The 22,183-nt window shown below is 44.2% G+C and overlaps 1 protein-coding gene across 1 annotated transcript in view; it reads left to right on the top strand.

Annotated features, from left to right (window-relative positions):
- Positions 1-22,183, top strand: part of LOC119953594 (A disintegrin and metalloproteinase with thrombospondin motifs 6-like) — a 167,282-nt gene that overhangs the window by 115,793 nt on the left and 29,306 nt on the right. The window contains exons 15-18 of the mRNA XM_038778003.1: positions 3,890-3,992; positions 7,135-7,268; positions 9,555-9,678; positions 17,502-17,582. Coding sequence (XP_038633931.1) covers positions 3,890-3,992; positions 7,135-7,268; positions 9,555-9,678; positions 17,502-17,582 — 442 coding nt within the window. The remainder of the gene's footprint in view (positions 1-3,889; positions 3,993-7,134; positions 7,269-9,554; positions 9,679-17,501; positions 17,583-22,183) is intronic.

Below are 22,183 nucleotides of genomic sequence, written 5' to 3'. Positions count from 1 at the left end.
TATGCAAGCCAATAAACAGATTTCAATGGTTCTGTGTTGACCTTGGGGATAAACGCCTTTGACAGCCAGGTTTACTCAAGAGCAGTGATCAACACGTTAGCAACCTCTTCCTAGTTTACAATTACTGAGCTGACAGTGATCCTGTACACTGAAGTATGTTTTACGCTCAGACAAGAGGTCTATAATTCTTCTTTGCTTGGCTTTCCTCCTTCCATTCACCGGCTATTGACATTTCCTTAGCATGCCCTGTGATTGTATGGCAGAGAAACATTGAGCTACATTTGAGTCATTGAAGCTTTGTGTATACTCTGCAGCAACCTCTCAACCAAGACAACCTCACATATATCGGAGCTCAAGGTATTTGCAACATTGGGCAGCATGGTAGCACAGTGGTTAGCACTGTTGCTTCACAGTGCCAAAGGCCGGGCTCAATTCCTGGCTTGGATCACTGTCTGCGCATGCACGTTCTCCCCATGTCTGCGTGGGTTTCCTCCGGGTGCTCCGGTTTCCTCCCACAAGACATGCTTGTTAGGTGAATTCGACATTCTGAATTCTCCCTCAGTGTGCCCGAACAGGCGCCGTAGTGTGGCGACCTGGGGATTTTTGCAGTAACTTCATTACAGGGTGAATGTAAGCCTACTTGTGACACTAATAAAGATTATTATAGTTAAAAGAACACAAGAGCCCAAAGATAGAGATCTGCATGAATTAATTGATGCTCTCTATAACACCTGCCTAGAATCCAGAAGTTCAGCGTTGAATTAGTCCTACAGTCAAGACTTTTCTGATCATTTCTCCCCATCTCTACTTGCTCCTCATCATTTGTGCCGTGTAGTTTAACTAGCGCCCCTGCATCTCTACATCTGATGCCTCCAGAATACACACTTGTAGTAATGCTTACTGCAGAATAAGTGGTGCTGCAGATAGTGAAGTGGTACTCTCAGCAACTTCAGGGATTGCATGTAGCTGGTCCTTGGGGGTTCCAGTGGACACACAATAATAGGAAGTATTACAGTGCTATCAGTAATACACCTCTTACAACAAATGTGACCTGTCAACATCGTGGCATGCTGTGATTTTATGCTGTAGGCTACGTTTGTGAAAGATATTGTGAATGAGAGAGTGCCTGAGTGAATACATTCACACACTGAGCAGGGAAAAAAGAAGAATAGAGTTTGAGTTGCATAATACCCACCTGCATGATCCTCTGCAATGGATCCACCAATTCTAGTCCACTATTTCCTCAAGATCCATTTGTGGCTTGTTGTTGCGGGGAATCATCCGTTTTCATCTCTGTCTGTCTGTAAAACTCTTTTTGTTAGAATTTGCAGGCCATTTAACTTTCAACCCTCTGCTGGCTCTTGTCGAAGCTAACCATTTCATCTTATTCCTCTGCCTTTTCTCATATCATTTTAAAATGTTATTCTTCATTTGCCCACTTACTTTCTTAAAAGCTATTATAGCTTCAGAGGGTATAGGGTCATGGCACTTAGAGACATGGGGCTGAATTTTACATGCCCTTGGCTGGCGTGTTTCCCATGGTTGCAGTGGGTGTTGGTGACACAAAATGGAGTGGGCGGCCATCCCACCACCTTCCAACCCATAGGTGCCAAAATCTTCAGCCTGCACACCATTTTAAAATGAACAATCAATGGTGAATTAGGCTTGTTATCAAACCATTGACCCTGATAATACGCTGCCCACACAAAAACAACCGGGCAGGAGCAGGAAGCCCGTTTTTTCACTTTAAGTTGTTAACGGGTGGGAAGGAAGGGGAGTTGGTCTTCTTGGGGGCTGCCCTTTGACAATTGCAGGTCCCCCCTTAGGTTGAACCCCTTCTTCCTTCCTATCTGCTGCCTCCCTTAAAACCAGCCCATCCCCCCAAGACCTTGGAATTACCTGCTCTGGGATCCAGGTCATTGAGGTCCTTCTTCGCCAGCAGTCCTGGCAGCACCCTCTGATGCCTTCCTGGCACTACCAAGGATTGATGGATTTGCCAGCCAATCAGATTGACCAGCAGCCCCAGATGGTGTGGCATCCACACCAATGAGGACAGAAGTCTCACTCAGCCCTCATAAGTCCACCCCACAGCACTTTATGCCTGTGGACAGGTTGGCATGAGCATATCGGCTCCACGCCAACATGGTTTCTGGGGGAGAGGGCATGCTCAGTCTTCTCCACTTCCCCCAGATTATTCAGCCTAAATTTTAGAAGGCTAATCACATGTGGGCCAGACCAACTAAGGGTGACAAGTTCCCATATCAGTGAACCAGTTGAGTATTTACTCACCCACCAATGAGAAGATTTATTCTCAATTCTCTATTACAACCTGCTGTGGTGAAATTCAAACTCATGACCTCTGGATTGATTGTCCACTATTATAACCACCAGACTACTGTACCTCATATTGGAGAACTGGGCCCGTGTTAAGAAATCCATGAAGGGACTAAAATAAGTAGAGAAATAGAGAGAAGAGACTGAGAGGTGAAGTCAGGGGGGACAATTGTAGAAAAAGAAAGGCACATATTATTTTCTATTTTTTGTCTGTGAATAAAACCACAGGAGATCAACTCTATTGCGCAAAAATTGAGCATTACTTAGGAAAACGCTTTTATTATAGAACAATATAGCCCCCGACCTACTGTGAGCAAAACCATAGTAATGTAGGCAAGGAGTTTATCACTTTGTTCCGCTATGCCCTGGACTTTCCACCATTTCATTTTAATGGGCAGGAAATCTGGCAAACACAGAATTGGAATTTCCAAGCCATAGTTTTCTTTTTAACAGCAATACCTATACATGATTGATTCTTACCCAATGAGAATGTACAATTAGTTGATAAACTTTAAACCATTGCTGATTAGAAAGTATGCTTAACATTTCATCCAAACTTGTTTAAGGGTTTAACTCACATTGTTCCCTTAGTTTACAGGACCTTATATGCAGCATTATACCTCATTTTGCCCAGTCGTTATTTTATGTTAACTCACAATTGCGTGGAAAATATTTTTAAATTCATGAAAGTTTTAAAAAAAATTATTTTACAACTTTTAATGCTGTGACGTCAGAGTGCACAGACTCTTTTGCTGTGATGAATGAGAAGTTTCGCTGTGCTCCAGTTGTGTATTACAAGTGTAATCGAGTGATCAATGATCTATCTTTAAAAGAGTCTTTTTGACAAAAAAATTATGTGACTCTAAAGCGGATGATTATGTGTCACTGGTCCATTTCCAATCTCTTCCCAATTTTTCCTTTGAAGTGATTGGAAATAAATATCAGGAGAGGTTTGAACGGTGCTAGTGTCTTGCTCTCACATGTTTTACACTATTTCACACTATCAACACCAATAAACCTAATTCTAGTTTGGTCTTAGAACTTTGAGTGGTCAGCAGGTATCAACTTACAAAGGACAAACGGCTGTCCATTACATTTTCAGGTTATTTTACTGCCTGTGTCGCCATTTTGAAATGTTGTTATTGAGTTATGGGAGGAATGTATTGACTCTGTCAGTTCTTCAGTTAAGATAAAGCAATTTTCAAAGCCCCAGCTGCTATTCAATTTGAGGAAAATTAATGTCAGCGAAATTATATAAACTATGCCAAAATTTAAGAAAGTAAGTTCCCCTGAGTGACAATTTCTAAACCACCCAGTCACAGCACATCAAACTTTGGCAAATTCTGTACACCTAACAATGTCAGATGTTAGTCTATCTACAGCAGTCTTCCAGTTATGAAACAAGGATAATTTTTTCAACTTATTCTGTATCAAGTGAGAGTAATTACAATTTAAAATGGAAGAGAAATTACGTTATAGCTTAGCTTGGTTTTCTCATTGACTTTTGATTTTGCATTCTGACGTGGCTTTCTTTTTTTCTCCACCCCTGTTTTAGGACTGCCCACCAGGGTCTCAGGACTTCAGAGAAAAGCAGTGCGCAGAGTTTAACAAAATAGCATTTCGTGGCAAGTATTACGACTGGAAGCCATACAATGGAGGTAAGATGAGCCTCAAAGTGTAAAAATACCACATTCATAACCTGCTTTATGGAGCGATGTTCCTAATGTCATCCGGAAAGAGATTAGTGTTCGGCTATTGCAGCTATTCATAGTGGTGAGGTTGGGTTAACCTAGGCTCCAGGTCCAGAGAAAGTTGTTTGCACAGGTTTTTTCAAGCAAATTCTTACAAGTAATTGGAATCTTGACACGTTCAAATGGGAGCACATGGGTTGACAACTTTCATCTCGTCTACAGTCACCTCTGCTGCCCAAGTAGTCTGACCACCCTTAATTATTTTTCATGTTCCTCCTCCTCCTCCTCAAAGCACAGATAGAAAAGAAGGTGTTTTTGAGTGGTAGGGGGTGGGATTCTCTGATCCTGAGGCTAAGTGTTGACGCCGTCGGAAACGCAGTTGCGTTTCTCGACGGCGTCAACACGGCCCCAGGATCAGCAATTCTGGCCCCTACAGGGGGCCAGCACAGCGCTGAAGCGGTTCACGCTGCTCCATCTGCTGATCCAGCCGTGGAATGGATGCCGGGGGATGCGCGCATGCCCAGTGGGTTCAGCGCGAACCCAAGCATGCGCAGTCCCACCGGCACGATTTCCACGCATGTGCGGTGTCTCCCTTGTCCGCGCCAGCCCCAACGCAACATGGCGCAGGAGTACAGGGGCCGGCGTGGAAGAAAGGAGGCTGGGAGACAGAGAGGTTGGCCCGCCGATCAGTGGGCCCCGATCGCGGGCCAGGCCACAACGGAGGCTCCCTCCTTGGGTCGGGCCCCCCCCCCCCCCTCCCCCCCCCCCCCCCCCCCCCCCACAGGCCGCCACCTGACCCTTCCAGGCCAAGTTCCCACCGGCTGAGAGCAGGTATGGACGGCGCCAGCAGGACTCTGGCTTTTCACAATAGCCGCTCGGCCCATCCCGGGCCGAGAATTGGCGGGCCGGCCGTGTAGACCAGTGCCGCGCCAACCACGCCGCGCCAATGGCGCAGATTCTGCAGAGAATCGTGTGTCAGCGTAGCGCGATTCGCGCCGGTCGCGGGGATTCTCCGGCCAGGCGTCAGACTGAGAGAATCCCGCCCAGGGCACTTGGGCCAGGTTCCTAAAATTAAGGTTTCAACCCCGAGAGCAATATTCTAGCTTTTCCTAATTAACAGGTTGTGGTGGTATGATTTGCATAGCTGTCTGCCATTGGTGCAGAACACCGGCTTACCATTGTCCCTGGTCGGTCATGTACCTCTCGACCGATTGGTTGAGACCAGTCATGTGACGGCTCTCCGATTGGTCGAGAGGCTGAGTTAACCACGCCTCCATACCGAGGTATAAATAGTCAGAACGCCCGGCGGTCGTCCATTTATTGTAGTTGACCGCAGGGCTAAGTTCTAGCTTATTAAAGCCTAACTTTTGTATAGCAACTCGTCTCGCATTCGATTGATGGATCATCACAGGTGGACCAATCTGCAGAACAAATTATTTGAAAATAAACAATTTCCTAAACTCAGAACTTCAGCAAAATGGCCACTTGTGGTAATTTTAAAAACATGATTTATTTTTATTATTTCATGAGACTGCCTCGACCAGCATTTATTGCCCATCACTAATTGCCCTTGTGAAGGTGGTGGTGAGCTGAACTCTTGAACCGCTGCTGTCCAAGTGGTGCAGGTACACCCATAATGCTGTTAGGATGAGAGTTTCAAGATTTTCATCCAGCAACAGTGAAGGAACGGCGACAATATAGTTATAAATCAGGATGGTGTGGCTTGGTGGGGAACTTTCATGTGGGGGTTTCCCATGCATCTGCTGCCCTTGTACTTCTAGGTGGTAGAGGTTGCAGGTTCGGAAGATGCTTTTGAAGGAACCTTGGAGAGTTGCCACCATGCATGTTGTGGATGGTACACACTCTGCCACTGTGCAGCAGTGGCAGAGGGGTGAATGTTTAAGGTGATGGGTGGGGTGCCAATCGAGCAGGCTGCTTTTCCTGGATGTTGATGGAGCTGCATTCACCCAGGCAAGAGTTTTGGTTTTCTAACACTGCCACCAACCTGCAATGCCACTCTATTAGTGCTGTTGCCTCTTAAGAGACGGTGTCTAGGTGGTGGCTAATTATCCCTCTTTGGTTGGCATGGGAAGGCAATGGTGAGACTATTTCTTAGCCTGATATAACTGAGTGACCTGCTAAATAGGCCACTTGAAAGGGCAGTTAAGAGTCAACCCATTGGTGTGTAGACATATGGACCAGTCCTGGTTAAATAGGCAGGTTTCATTCCTTGTAGACCATTAATAAACCTGTTGTTGGTGTTTTTAAGACAATTAAAGAGCTTCATAGTTGCCTTTTACTATTAGCGATTTCCAAGTTTTTAAAAAATGGTGTGATTGGAGCTCATAATCTCTGCATTAGTACTCCTGGCCTCTTGGTAATTTTTTAAAAATAAATTTAGAGTACCCAATTCATTTTTTTCCAATTGAGGGGCAATTTAGCATGGCCAATCCACTTACCCTGTGCATCTTTGGGTTGTGGGGTCAAAACCCATGCTAACATAGGGAGAACGTGCAAACTCCACACGGACAGTGACCCAGAGTCGGGATCGAACCTGAGACCTCGGTGCCGTGAGGCAGCAATGCTACCTACTGTGCCACCCTGTTGCCCTTGCCTCATGGAATTAGTATAATATGCTGTGCTCTGGGGATCCTTATTTAGTCATTCTTGTGAAGTAGAAAACCTCTGGCATGACCGACATTTATACTGGTTGCTGTCAGAAAATGGCGGGGAGCTTCTTCCTTAGTAACTATCAGTTGCAACCTGCTGGCTTTTTAGGCTATATGAAAAGAGTTAAGGGTCAACAACTTTACAAGGTGACTGGAGTCAAACAAAACAAAACTGGTCAGGTTTCCTTCCCTGAAGATATTGGAGAATCATTTGGGTTTCTTCAGCCACCCAACAGTTCCGTGACCATTTTGTGCCAGCTGTTTCACTCCCTTCAACTTCTCAACTTGGCATGATGGAATTTGAACTGCAAGTCTCAGAATTATCATTTCAGAACAAACCCCTCAAAATGTCTACATTTCTATAAGGAATTAATCTGCACTGATTTTCTTTCTTCATCTACTACATGAAAAATGGATCCAGTTTCTTGTTTTGAATGCAGGTGGTGTGAAGCCCTGTGCTTTGAACTGTCTGGCCGTGGGCTTCAATTTTTACACTGAACGTGCTTCAGCTGTAGTGGATGGTACGTTGTGCCGTACGGACTCACTTGACATATGTGTCAATGGAGAATGTAAGGTATGATTCAGGCCTGTTTCTCAGACGCACGGCAATAATTAGCAAGATGCTTGATGAACTCCATTTTGTTTCTGTTTATTTTAATGACTGTTTGAATAAAGAATTTCTGTGGTGAATTTGATTTTTAGTTTAGTCAAAAGAATTACCAGAACTTAAATGAAGGTTAAAAGAACATGTTGCTTTGTGCCTACTTATGTCTCAGCCAATCACAATTAAGGCCCAGATTTTCATCACAATAGGAAGAAAATGGTACTCGTGGCCAAAATCATAAGTCCCGCCTCTCAGAAAACGGCACATCCCATTTTTATGGGGGCAGGGCACATTTTGTGCAAGCGAGATTTATGTGCGGCAACTGGCCATTTATATCATCAGTTGGATCCACTGAAATGGGATTTTGATAGCTCACGAGTGTGAATACTGATTAATCCAGGAAGTAGCAGGTCTAAAATTTGTGGATTCATTTGGATAGTCGGGGTACCCCTTTGGGTCCCTTTGAAATTGTTATTAGGTGGAAAAAGGAGATGAAAAAGTATATTACTGTCAAGCTCATTTGAACAGTAAACAGACAGTTAGAACTGCCAGAAGCACCTTTCAAAGGGATTTATCAAAGCGGTCAAAGGGAGCTCCCAAAACATTCAAAGGGAGCTGTCAAAATTGTCAAGGTATTTAAAATTCTGCCCTTAAAATCCTTGAAAGAAATGTTAAGAGTGTTTTAAAACAAAATATGCTTGCTATTTCACTCGGTCTTTTGGCATAAACTGAGTGGTTCCATTACTGGATTAGTGTACATGATTCATTTCACAATCATCCATTATCACAGTAGGGTGCCTGCTGTTTCACAGTTCAATTGACAGCTACAAGTGGTTATGGACACTTGGGGTGTGTTTCTTGGCGGCACATTATTCACTGGTGGCAGGATTCTCTACTCCTGCTGCTTGTCAGTGGGATATCCCTTGAATCCACCCCATGCTGCCGGGAAACCCGCAAGCAGGGGTGCACTGCCAACGGGAACATAGAATCCCAACGGTCGGAGAATTCCGACCTTGTGGGAATGGTATGTGTAAAGACAAAGGCTAGTTGTTGGGGGAATGGGTTGGCACTAAGTTGGCATCAGGTTATAAAGAGTCATAGGAGGTGACTGGAGGAGCATGAGATAGCATGGAGGGATTGAGGGCCATTCGGTATGGCTGGGAAGAAATAGGTTGGCATGGAGTGTATAACCCCAAGGGGCTGGTTTAGCACAGTTGGTTAAATAGCTGGCTTGCAATGGAGAACAATGCCAGCAGCGCAGGTTGAATTCCTGTACTGGCCTCCCCGAACAGGCGCTGGATTGTGGCGACTAGGGGCTTTTCACAATAACTTCATTGAAGCCTACTTGTGACAATAAGCGATGATGGTTTATAAACATCTAGCTATGATTGACAGCTTCTGATCACATCAACAGCAGTTAAGTGCTTTCTGCTGAGTAAAAGAGGAAGTGAAAGCACTTAACTCCTCAATGTTTATGGACGTTGTGGTTAGATTCAGAGCAGGGTACTTGAGATTCATGGGAAATGAAAATAAACTATCCAATCCCCTGCCTGCCTGGGAGCTATTTTTCTTCTCTTTGAAAGTGAATAGAAGTCTTTCAGATCAAAGGATCTGAGGGGGTTTAAAGCCTTGTGATGTGGTTTGGGTCTTCTATGAAGTAACAGCTGCTGGTTTCAACATCTCTGTCTGAGGTAGCAGGTGTGATGGGACAGGTGAGTGAAAAAGCCGTGATTTTACACTGTTTCTGCCTGGACTGCTCTTCAGCTGCCAGGCATGAGTGACTGATGTTGGGGGGTCTCTGATATAGGGGATCTGTTACTGCCATATCCCAGGGCTTGCTGACATCTTCCACCCAGAAGACCTGGGAAGCAGCACTAAGTGACAAGTTGGGCAGTGATGGGGGAGGTCTCTCATTCTTCCATTCTCTGCCACATCACAAACAAAATCAGGTCACATTATGGAGCAGTCACAATGTTCATATATACATCATATATATATATGGGTTTTGTTATTGGTTTAGTCTGATTTATCAATTTTTTAAAACACATGTTAAGTATTAAAAGGAAGTCTTTTCACAGGATATCAAAGATACTTTTATTCGTATTAGGGCAGTTGGAGTATTTTGCTAAAACAAACATCAGTTTGCTTGAAAATTTCAGAAGGAGTGGGTTAAAATATCCCAATATAACAAAGGCATTTTGTGAAACTCTGGTTTTAAAAGAATAATCTAATGTTTTACTCTTCCTACCTATGTAGCATGTGGGCTGCGATCATACTTTGGGTTCTGATGTAAAGGAGGATCGCTGTCGAGTCTGTGGTGGTGACGGGAGCACTTGTGAAACCGTAGAAGGAATTTTTAATATCTCCAGTCCTCAGGGGGGTAAGACAAATCTAATTAAATCTCGTAACTAATACCTACAGGAGGTGTGATTATAACATTGCCCAAAGTAGGACCAAAGGTAACCAAAGGAACTTGTTTATTTTTTCCTGGCCTCTTCAGTCCCTGCAATGTCTTGCTTCTCCTCTGGGCACAGCTGAGTGCTCTGATGGAGCTCTGATGGAGCAGAACAGTGACTGACCCTGTTTCTCTGCTACAGATAGATGTCTTTGTTACTATTTAAATAAATGACCCAACCCCAGGATTTGGAACTGGATCACTGTCAGATTAATAGCAGTGGGTAACCGATCCATTCCCTATTTAATTTGTTGATTGGGGGTAATTGTCACACCCCTCCCATCCATTCCACCCCAAAAAAGGTGGGAGAGAATCGGGCCGGTCGGAAGGTTTAAATCATAATTTTTGCAAAACCCAACCTCAACGTTCCCGCTTTCATTTTAACCGCAGCAGGTTTTGGGGAGTCTGAGAGACATGCTCTGGAGGGGCAGGTCCATGATTGGAACATTCAAAAGCAACTCCATTCCTGGTATTGACTAGACCTTAATGCCTTCTGTGTGGATTTCCCAGGGCTTAGGAAACCTGTGCAGATAAAGGAAGGCTTAAGCAGCACGTCCAAAAGGTTATGTGTGTTTTGTAGCACTGCTAGTGGGCCAAGAGGAATAGCAGTGCTTCTCTAACCCATTCAGCAAATCTTTTTCTTCAATCAACCCACCCACCACCCCCAGTGTTCAAAGTATTGGTTGAAATGGCTTCTGTTCTCAAGCCTTTATCCACCAAAGATGGCATCAGAGGTCACATGATAATGCAAGCCTCTGGCCGCATTGCGTAAAGTCACTTCTCCAAACACTCCCCTTTTCTGAAAAGAAAACAATCTGCAAACACTACCATTTGCAGTTGCAAGTCAGGCACACACATTGTCTATAATGGAATCATCATATATGAACAGAAAACCAGTAATTGTAGTCTGACCCACTTTCACCTGTCCCTGCACATATATTGCACGCATGACTTTAAAGTGTTCAGGTTTTCGAATGGTACATATGCAGGTTGTAATTGGTCGTTTAATAAACAATCTTTTATTGTCACAAGTAGGTTTACATTAACACTGCAATGAAGTTACTGTGAAAAGCCCCTAGTTGCCACATTCCGGCGCCTGTTTGGGTACACAGAGAGAGAATTCAGAATTCTCAGCTGGTACAGGAATTGAACCCGTGCTGCTGGCCTTGTTCTGCATCACAAAACAGCTGTCTAGCCCACTGAGCTAAACCAGCTCCCCTCTGCCTTCTGCGTGTTCCTGGGGGGTGTTCCCTCTTGGGGGAATGTAGCTGCTGTGGTAAATGTTGCTGCTGACCCATTGCCTTTGTTGGGATATGGCTGACCTCTGGGACTGATGGTCATTCAGTTCCTTGCGCAGTTGGTGAACCCATAACTTTCTCATCAGCTGGCTGATATAAAGGAATAGCTTCTCCAGTTGTCTTTATTTCTGCAGTTATGGCAATATATCTGGTTGTTCATTTTGATCTTGTACAATTGAGATGGTAACTTCTCTACACAGATCCCAGGCTGCCCAGCGTTGAATGTTTTCAATCTGAGTGGCTCTTCAATTCTCAACTCTCGCAATCATTTGGCAGCTTTATCAAAGTCAAATCTGGTGTTTCTTTTGTTTCCCGATTTTGTCACTCATGCCTGTTACTCCTGTTACTACTTCCAAGTTCAGTAGTGTTTTAGCTATTGGAAGGGTAGTTTGGGTACAACGTGACATTAGTTGCTGAACTGGACCACTTTGCATTCAGTAGGCATGTTTCACCACTTTTAAGATTGCCTTATTCACACCTGTGCTGGATCTATTCTATTTTTGGATGATCCGTTTGGCAATTTTCACCAGTGCCTCAGACTTTCCATTTGACTAGGAATAGTGTGAAGATATGCAGTGATGAATTTCACAATCATTTTCAAAGCATCTGAATTCTGCACTCATGAATTGAGAGCCATTGTTCCTCTTCACAATGTCAGGAATGCCACTATAATTTAAGTGTGCTTTCAGGCATTCTATTACACCGGGGTCATGGATGTCAGCTTGCCTAACTCCCAGTAGCCTGAATAGTAGTTAACGGTGATGAGAAAGCCAGTTCCAAACACAGTGAAGTGGTCTATTCCAAGCTTCATCCACGATCTGTCTAGGATGTCATGAGTGGCTCTTTAGCTTGTTTGTTTGATGTTCATTACAAGCACTGCACTGGCTGATATGTTCCTGAATCTCATTGCCCATGTTTGGCCAGTACAGCACTTCTTTTGACTTCCTCAGACCAGACTCAATTCCTTGATGGTTTACATGGATATAATTCAGCATCGCTTTCCTCATCTCCTTAACTAAGGTGACTCTAGTTCCTTTGTACGAGATGCCATTTTGGGCAATCACTTCATCCCTGTACACCCAATGCTTTTTTATAGCAATAGGTGAGGTCTTGGTGGTTTCTGGCCACCTTTTCATTGCTACTTCCTGTTGAAGAATTGCATCTTATTGTGTAGTTTCTTGATATGAGTAAGACACTTGTCTGTCAGATTCTCTGTTGGGTTGATGACTTGCAGAGCATGACATGCAGTTGTTTCTCATTGAATTTGGAAGATTTCAAACTCTGTGCTAGCATCAGAAACTTTCTTCAAAAGGAGCACAGCTCTTGACAGCATGTCGGTGATGTATAGCTCCTTCCCTTGCTTGTACTTCACTCCCAAATGATTGATGCACGATCAATTATACAAAGACTTGAGTTGGGTACAACTGAGGCTTTATTGCTCTAAGACGTGTGGCCTCCCACAGCAGCTGGCAAAATGGCTGCAGCATGGGAGGACACACATATTTATACTCCGCCTACTGGGCGGAGCCAGCAGGCAGGGACTACCAACGTACCTGTAGTACAGGTCCTACCACACATCACCTAATAGAGGTGCAACAGTGGTATGCTGTCTCTGGTATGCTGTCTCTGAAAATGAAGTAGCACCCTTTGCAGACGCTTTGGAACAGATAAAAGTGGTTTGAGAAAGATGCTTTGAAGTGGCTTGTGGTCAGACCTCTCACATCACTCTGCCCCTCCCAAACAGTAACTACTTAAAATTCTCACAATCAAATACAATAACCAGGCATCCTTTCTCAATCTGTGCGTAGCGTCCTTCAGTTAGTGTTAAGGCTTCAGATGCAAACCCAACTGGGTGCCCATGCTGTACAAGGGTTGTTCCAAGTTCTGTTTTGCTGGAATGACACAGCAAAGTGAACTCATCAATACACATTGTTGGACCTCAGCACTGGAGTTGTTGTTGCTAGTTGTTTGATACAAGTGAAAGTTGTTTCTTGTACTGCACCCCAATACCACTGAACGTCCTTTGCGGTGAGCTTGTGTGGTGGTTCACAATCCAATAACCAATAGGGCAAGAACTTGGCCTGGTAGTTCTCAAATCCAACAAATTGTTGCACCACCTTCACATCCGTCTGTTGCTGTACCTCTGCTACAGTTCCCACCTTATCAAGATCAGGATGAACTCCTTTCGCTATCAGTACATGATCTGCGTATATTATTCAGGCATCCTCAGTTACAGTTTCTTTTTGTTCTGCTTCAGGATCATCTGGGTTTTTAAGATAGTCAACAATGGTTATATAGTCATCATCAGATTTTAATTCCGCTGCTGCGACGGGATTTAAACACGGATCCCCACCGCAGTGCCCTGGGTCTCAGGATTATAAGACTCGTGACAATCGGCGGCACGGTAGCACAGTGGTTAGCACTGTTGCTTCACAGCGACAGGATCCCAGGTTTGATTCCCAGATTGGGTCACTGTCTGTGCGGAATCTGTATGTTCTCCTTGTGTCTGCGTGGGTTTCCTCCGGGTGCCCCGGTTTCCTCCCACAGTCCCGAAAGACGTGCTGTTGGATGAATTGGACATTCTGAATTCTCCCTCAATGTACCCGAACAGGCGCCGGAGTGTGGCAACTTGGGGCTTTTCACAGTAACTTCATTGCAATGTTAATGTAAGCCTATTTGTGACAATAAAGATTATTATTATTATTATTATACCACTTTGCCGCCGTCTCCGCCATGAGATCTTTTCAAAGTTTTATTGAACTTTGAGCTATGTACACTCTCAGCTTTCCAGGTTGTTTAACTGACAACATGGTGCTTATCCAGTTTGTAGGAGCTGTCACTTTCTTGATTACACCAATCTTTTCCAGTTCCCCTATCTTGTCTTGCAAGCTGAACTGGAGGGCAGCAGGAACCCTCCTCAGAAGATGCTGAGTTGGCCTCACTCCCATCTGCAACAAGATAATAGTCACCAGGAAGATATCTGAGACCTGTGAAAATATCTTTGTAATTTTTTTAAGGATTTTCTCAGCAGTCAATGGCTTTGTGCCATGTGAAATACTGCAAACCTCTCCTGGTATGTGGAGGATTACTAGTCCAAGCTTGTTTCCAGCTGAGATGATTTTATTTAAATTTTAAAGAGGCCAATTCTTTTTTTTTTCCCAATTAAGGGGCAATCTAGCGTGGCCAATCCACCTACCCTGCACATCTTTGGATTGTAGGGGTGAGACCCACGCAGTCATGGGGAGAATGTGCAAACTCCACATGCACAGTGACCCAGGGACAGGATCGAACCCGTGTCCTCAGCTCCATTAAGCAGCACTGCTAACCAGCTTAGATGAGTGGGTTTTGCTTAGTGTCTACTTTTTCGAACCACAAACTTTCTTTCTTTCTTTTGCATTGGGCTCTCGGTTTAGTTCGCCCTCTTGGTGTGAGCATCGTTCCATCATAAAGTCTCAACTTTATCTTCCGTGGCTTCATTTGCGGGTCGCAATCTTGAGCAACTCCACATGGATCTGTGAAGCTTATGCACACAGCAATAATGTTTATTTGAGACTCTCCTTCTGCAGTAATCATTCCAAAAGTCACAAACCATTTTTGATTTGAGGGTGCCAACCTGTTCTAGGGTGTAGAGCATCATCTGTCATCTCTCCTGTAATAATCTTTATAGGCTTGCATTTCACCTTTCCAGCAAAACACTTGTGTGCAGAATGTTCCAGCTGCTTGCAGTTAGAGCAGTGCTTTTCCCACACTGAACTTGCTTGTTTTTCTTTGCTGTGGTGTCCTCCGTAATATTTATATTCGGTGCTTCTACCTGTGTTTTTCTTCTGGCCCTTCTGCAAATAGTTCTTCCTTATCTCCATTATTTTGTGCTTGGAAGGCCAGATTTGTCTCTCGGGTGAATGCAAAGCCTCATCAGTTCTCCCATCAATACTCTCCAGCTGATCATTAACCACTTAGATCTTTTGCATTTATCAATCGCTTTCTTCAGATTTAGGGTGAAATCGAACGGCCTCTTCAAACCTGACTTGGTGACACTATTAAGCTGGTAAATCTCGTGAGAGATTTCTTGCATGATTTGCAACTCTCGGAATGCTTCGTGAGAGCATCATGATCTTGATCTCACCCTCACTGGGCGAGATCCAGATTTGCAAATTTAAGTGAGTCATTTGACTCATTTAAATATGTGGGCTCTCGATTCTCCTTAAGCCTGGGAACGAACCCTTACCAGGGCGTTGTTTAGTACTGGCCCACACAAACGTGGACCAGGCATAACGGCGCCTGGGGCATGGGGGGAGTCTCCAGGCCATTGGAGGCCCTCGGGTGGTCAGGCTCTGGGCCGGGTGCTAGCCTGGCACTTGCACAGCCAGGGTGGCATCTTGGCACTGCCACCCTGGCAGTGGCACCCTGGCAGTGTAGAAAATGTGGTAGGCCAGAAAAAGAGAGTAACCTTTTAAAACATGGTTGATCTCAGCACTACAGGCACCAAGAAAGACGCCGCTATATGCACCCAAAATGGGATCCTTCTTTGGGTGTTAAATAACACCCAACTATCTTTTCTCTCAGCAGACATGCTCTCACTCAGGATCTCTTGTTCCTATGACCATCCTATCTCTGACCAGATCATCATACAGTTGGACAAACTCACAATTTTCAGCTAGGCATCGCAATACAATCATTTTCTGATCAGTGTTCTGCAACTCTGCCTGAGCTTTTTTGTTGAATACATATCGCATGATCTAATTAAATGAAATAGAGACCATTCTGGGCAGGAAGTGCTGGAAATGACCCTGCTATCTAATGGCGCTCCGTTTGATTTTAGTGCCCTGGCCCCACCCGGGGAGCTAAGAGCGGCTCTCCATTATTCTCGGCCGCCCGGGTGCGCCGAGAATGACGCGACGGCGGCGCCTATGTGACGTCAGCTGCGCATGCGCGGTTGCCGTCTTCCCCTACGCTGCCCCGCAAAACGTGGTGGCTTGATCTTGCGGGGCGGCGGAGGGGAAAGAGTGCGTCGCTTTTAGACGCCGGCCCGACGATTGGTGAGCACCGATCGCGGGGCAGTCCCCTCTCGAGCATGGCCGTGGTGCTCACTCCCCTCTCCGCCCCCCACAAGCTTCAAACGGGCCTTTGGCACCCATGTTCATGATGGCAGTGACCAGGTGTGGTTGCCGCTGTCGTGAACTGGTCGCGAACGTCAGGGCGCTCGGCCCATCCGGGTCGGAGAATCTTCGAGTGGCGATTCTTCTGAGCAGGGGGTGGGAGAATCGCGGGGGGGTGCCAGGGAGTCATGTAATCAGTCGCCCGGCCCTCCCGCGATTCTCCCACCCGGCTTGGGGAGCGGAGAATCACGCCCATGGTTTCTCAAACAGAGAATCCTCCCCTTTATCTCTTTATTCGACATGGCATGAGAGGAGAAGAGGGCTGCATGCAAACAGTTTAGGGAGCCAAAATGAAAGTGTGAAAAAGCATGAACAAAGCATGTAAATGGAAGGGAGCTTTTACATTCATCTGACATTTAAATTGAAAATACAGAGTCACTGAGATGGTAGTGACAAAATGTAACAGAATGTGGGCCAATAGTTCCAGTTCAAAAGCTAGTACGATGCCTTATGGAATTCCTACAGTGCAGAAGGAGGTCATTTGGCCCATTGGGCCTGCACCGACCCACTGAAAGAGCACCCTACCGAGGCTCACTTCCCCACCCTATTCCTATTACCCCATAACCTGCTCATCTTTGGACACTAAGGGCAATTTATCATGGACAATCCACCTAACCTGCACAACTTTGGACTGTGGGAAGAAACCGGAGCACCCGGAGGAAACCCACACAGACACAGGGAGAGCTTGCAAACTCCACATAGACAGTGACCAAAGGCTTGAATCGAACCCGGGACCCTGGCGCCATGAGGCAGCAGTGCTAACCACTGTGCCACCATGCTGGCCTCGTTGAACTTCTATAATCCTGTCAGTTGGGTTCAGTTCCTGATAAAGCAAGTGTTTGTTTTTAGATTTGTCCCCATATATATCTTTCCTTTCCATAAAATTTAGTGTGCCTCATTTTAGATTAGGGTTGTTGTGTGTTCCTGTCTTCTATGTGTCGATATATACCTGTATCTGAGGTAGCATTCACTACCTCTCAACTTAGCCAACACTTGAATAACTCACTGAGTTTATTTACATTACAACGGCAGTATTAATGTGAATAAAACCTATCAAAGAGAAATTTAATGAGAATTAACTCAAAATAAAAAAAGCATTTTTATTAGAAATCCCCTCGTGATACCAAAATAGAATGGCTGCGTCTGAATTCAAATAGATGTGGTTAACAAATATGTTTACATTAATAACTGTTCTCCAAACAGAATGGCATGAGGAAATGGAGTAACTCATTATTTAGTCATAAAATACTGTTTGGAATCATTTTTGTCATCAAAGTTAATATGTTTCTTTCAGGTTATGTAGAAGTTATCCAGATTCCTCGAGGCTCAGTACACATTGAAATTAAAGAACTAAATGTATCGCAGAATTACCTTGGTAAGTTCTGATCATTGTGAGAGAGTATTGCTGGAGTTTGTGTCTGCACTCAACTGCAGGAATGTCAGGTTCATAGAGCACAATGTTCTTCAGAGAGCCAACGAACCGTAAAATCAATCATTTATTTCACGAGTGAAGAGAACCCAAATGAGTTGCAATCATTTTTTTGCGCTGTAATGCTTGCTGACGATTTAAACTGGTTAGACAATATGTTTTTATTTGAAAGTCAAACAGTAGTTGAATATCAAATGGCGCAAATTACAAAATAGTGGCAGTGAGAATATTGTGTAGCACTTTTAACCAATTCTCCTGTAACCTGGACAGATGCTGGACAGCACGCTCAGCCTGTTGGGCAGATCTGCACCTGAATTTGATGGGCAGGGATTAAAAATAGCTCAATCAGATCCCCCAGTGAAAGTGTGTCCCTATTTGCAGGAAACATACATTGAAAATAGGAGCAGAAGGAGGCTATTCGGCCTTTCCAGCCTGTTCCACCATTCATTCTGATCATGGCTGATCATCAAGTTCAATATCCTGATTCCTACCTTCCCCCCATATCCCCTTGATCCCTTTAGCCTGTATCTAATTCCTTCTTGAAATTATACAACGTCTTGGCTTCAACTACTTTCTGTGGGAGTGAATTCCACAGATTCAACACTCTCTGAGTGAAGACATTTCTCCTCACCCCAGTCCTAAAACGTTTACCCCTTTGACCCCTAGTCCTGGACGCCCCCACCATCAGGAACATTCTTTCTGAATCTACACTGTCTACTCCTGTTAGAATATTGTAAGTTTCTATGAGATCCCCCCTCATTCTTCTAAACTCCAATGAATATAATCTAAACCAATTTAGTTTCTCCTCACATGACAGTCCCACCATCCCGGGAATCAGCCTGGTAAACCTTTGCTGCACTCCCTCCTTAGCAAGAATCTCCTTCCTCAGATAAGAACACAAAACTGCACACACTATTCCAGGTGTGGCCTCACCAATACCGTATACAATTGCCAGAAATATTGAAAGCAAATATTTTAGATCCAGGACCAGAACCCAAATTTGTTAAGATACCAGACAAGAACCCAAAGCATTTTTAAACATTTGTATAACTGTGAGGAAAGGATATGTCACCCTAGGAGTCATGACCCTGACCAACAGGTATCTTTAATTTTAAAATTAACTTTAATTTAAACACATAACTAACCACATTAACATCAAAGAAAATAGCTTTACAATTATCAGTTAAGCACAAGGAAAAACTTAAGCTTGCGCCTTACACTTTCACTATAAATATTTCAACCAAGCAACCCCAATACAGTTCAAATACCAATTATAAATAAAGTTAACAGAGCAGGTTTACTTGCTTATCTGTGTGGAGACGTTTTAGAGAGAAAACCTTTCAAGAGCAACCTGAAAATCCTTCTGTCTTGTCAGAAGCTCCTGCTCAACGTGACAGCATTTGGTAAAACTGCTGTTTGACTTAAAAGCAGACTGCAAAGCCTATATCAAACTGCAAAACTACAGACAGACCTGGGACTTCCCATTAATTACCTCATTTTTATCTCACTATGATGTTCTATCACCTGAAATTATCCACTCTCCAGAGAATCACCAGCAGTCATAACAAAGTTCCATTATGCATCTCTCTGTAAACAAGTAAATGGTTCAAATGAATAATTACCTCACCTTTTATGATCTCTTAATTGCAGTTTTAGCAGACAAACAGTCTGGATACCTCAACCTAGGTTCTTTAAGAATATTACTGCAACAAATATACACCTTAGCCCAGGCTTTTAAAAACATTACTTCAACAAATATAAATAGAATATAAAGATATATATATTGATATATACACACACCAAGTTCTTACATTCATCACAATTGTGGCCTGATTAGCAGCTTCTGATCCTTCTGGATGCTGTTGGAAACAGTAGTTGGTAGCTTCAGGCTGTTAAAATAGGTATGGCACTGCTGTAGAAAAATAAGTTGCCCATTGATTCACTGTATAGCCTTAGTGGGACCATTGGCAGCACCTTTCTTCGCTCTGGCTTTCTTCAAAGCCTCCCCGAGTCCATATTGCAATGTTATCATAGAATCTCTACAGTGAAGAAAGAGGCCGTTCAGCCCATCGAGTCTGCACTGACCTTCTGAAAGAACGCTGTATCCAGCTACGGTCCCCCACCCAACCCATTCTTATCCCTGTAACCTAACCTGCACATCCCTGGAGACTAAGGAGCAATTTATCACGGCCAATCCACCTAACCTGCCCATCTTTGGACTGTGGGAGGAAACCGGAGCAGCCAGAGGAAACTCACACAGACATGGGGAGAACGTGCAAAGTCCACACAGTCACCCAAGGCTGGAATCGAACCCAGGTCCCTGGTGCTGTGAGGCTGCAGTGCTAACCAATGTGCCACCTTGCCGTCCGGCTGTGAATTTTCTGGCCTTTCCCATCAGTGGGATCTTCCAGTCCTGTCAATGGTGAGCCCTCATGGTGGGTTCCCCAGGGGCGGAGATTGGCAAGCCACGTAAATCCCTGGCTGCCATTGCTGCCGGAAAAGACGGACTGAGCCTATGGTAATGTCATTTCTGATTGATCTGTTGTATCTATAGAGGCCGATTCATGAGTGCAGTCCCTCCTGCAACTGACGCGAATGAATTGCTTTGACCCAAGGTTGACTGATTTCTTTTCCTCCTTTTGCCAGGCTATCTTTTTTGCTACTTGATTATTTATTGTGTCCTATGCTTTTACCACACCCTTTCTCAGTCCTCGTCTGCAGGCACTCCTGTCAGCAGCAAGGGCTTCCCACGAATCGACTCCAATTCCAGTCAACTTAAAGTCTCAATTGCAGACACACTTGTATCCCATATGTCGGCAACCTGTGTTAGTCTTGTGCCAATAACAAGCTTATCTTTGGGAATGTGGCCGTCATCCATTCAGCTCACATGACCCAGTCAACTGAGTCATCACTGACTCAAGAGCAAACATGCTGAGGGTCTCACTGGTAAACCTTTGTATTCCGCACCCTCTCCTTCCAGGAAATCCCCAATGTTCATCTCAGTGGAGGGAAGATTTTCGTCACTTTTCTTGACTTAAGTAGGTTGCCCATGATTCGCTACTGTTTAAAAGAAGGTGCTGAAAAAACAAGCCTGCTCATACAGAGCTTTGAATTTTCGATTAGTTTTCTGCTGTTCCACATTCATCTTCTCAACTTTGACATGTCATGACAAATGTTCAAGATGGTCGTTAATAGAAGAGAAGAGTAATGGAACCATCATTAATTAATGATGTTTCCATTAAGATTCCCACCACCGAAGTTGAAGTTAATTTTTCTCTTTTTCAACTCTGAATTATTTATTGAAGGCATTTAGTACTCTGACTTGAGAACACTAGAATAAATTGAATCTGGCCCTGATGAATTTTCCACTTTAAGTTACTTTTCATTTTAGCTTGCACTGTCTCCTTTGTGATGTGTCTGCAATCCAGTTCCAATTCAATTTGATTTTCTGTACAAAGACACAGATCAAACCATTTCACAGCTTGATGACATGATTTAACTAAATGGGAACAAAGTCCCCTAGCAAATGCGTTTAGCCACATGTTTCCCGGCGCTGCCAGCATCGAGAAACACAAGGCTATAAAACGCGACTCGCGTTTGATAAGGGGCCTCAACGGGGAATGCGTGCCTGAGGCCGCACATAGCCCCATTTTGTACACTGAGGAGCTCCGCTCACCAGAAGTCCTCGATGTAGCGAGAGATCGGGATGCCATTTTTCAATTATTTTTAAATGGCATCCCGATTTCGAGGCCCCCGAAGCGACATACTGAAGCTTTGCACTTTAAACCTTACAGTTCCTTGTCCTCAGTCCCTCAGTCAATTATCATATGTGTCTCATTATTGAACATGAAATCCGGAAATTGGGATAGTGTCAGTTTGTCTCCCAGGTGTAAAACTGGTTCTGTTGTTCAGGAACCTGCGATAGAAACCATCCAATCTTCCTATCTAGTTGGCCAATCCACACCTCCTTGTCTGGCTGGCAAGTTCAAAATATATCCCATTAAACCTTCGAGCACCAGTTCCTACCTGCTGATTGATGAAGTATTAGTGCTTCAACAAATGCCTCTTGAGGGCCTCTCATTTTTTGAGATTGCCCCACATTTGTCCAACATTATAACTGAAGAGTTAAAATGTTCCAGCAGCTCTACTTTCCCTTCATTGGTTGCCTCTGATTGGATTACAAAGCTGCAAATAGATTATTTCCCTTGCTGGTCTTGATATAGCAGAATCTTGGGAAAACTAATATTTCTAATAAGCACAGTCAAAGCCATGTGCTTCCCTTGCCACATTTCTTATCACCTTGCTCCACTGCTTTTATTCCTTTCTTAAAGAAAGGCCTACTCTATCTTCTGTAGATAATGGCAACTGAGATGTGTTGAGTTATGACCCATCCTCAAAACCAGTATCTGTTTTTGTGAGGGCTTTTGGCTCAGGAATTTTTAGTAGCAGCATAAAGTTGTAGTTCTCTCAATTTATTTCGAATGCTTCCATGGAATCATATAATAAAGTCCTCAGGTGATTTATTTTCACCCTGATTTCATTATTTT

This window comes from Scyliorhinus canicula, chromosome 18, assembly GCF_902713615.1.
Source record: "Scyliorhinus canicula chromosome 18, sScyCan1.1, whole genome shotgun sequence".
Taxonomy (NCBI): Eukaryota; Metazoa; Chordata; class Chondrichthyes; order Carcharhiniformes; family Scyliorhinidae; genus Scyliorhinus; species Scyliorhinus canicula.
The sequence above is the reverse complement of the archived record's forward strand: the minus strand, read 5'-3'. Positions and strand labels throughout refer to the sequence as shown.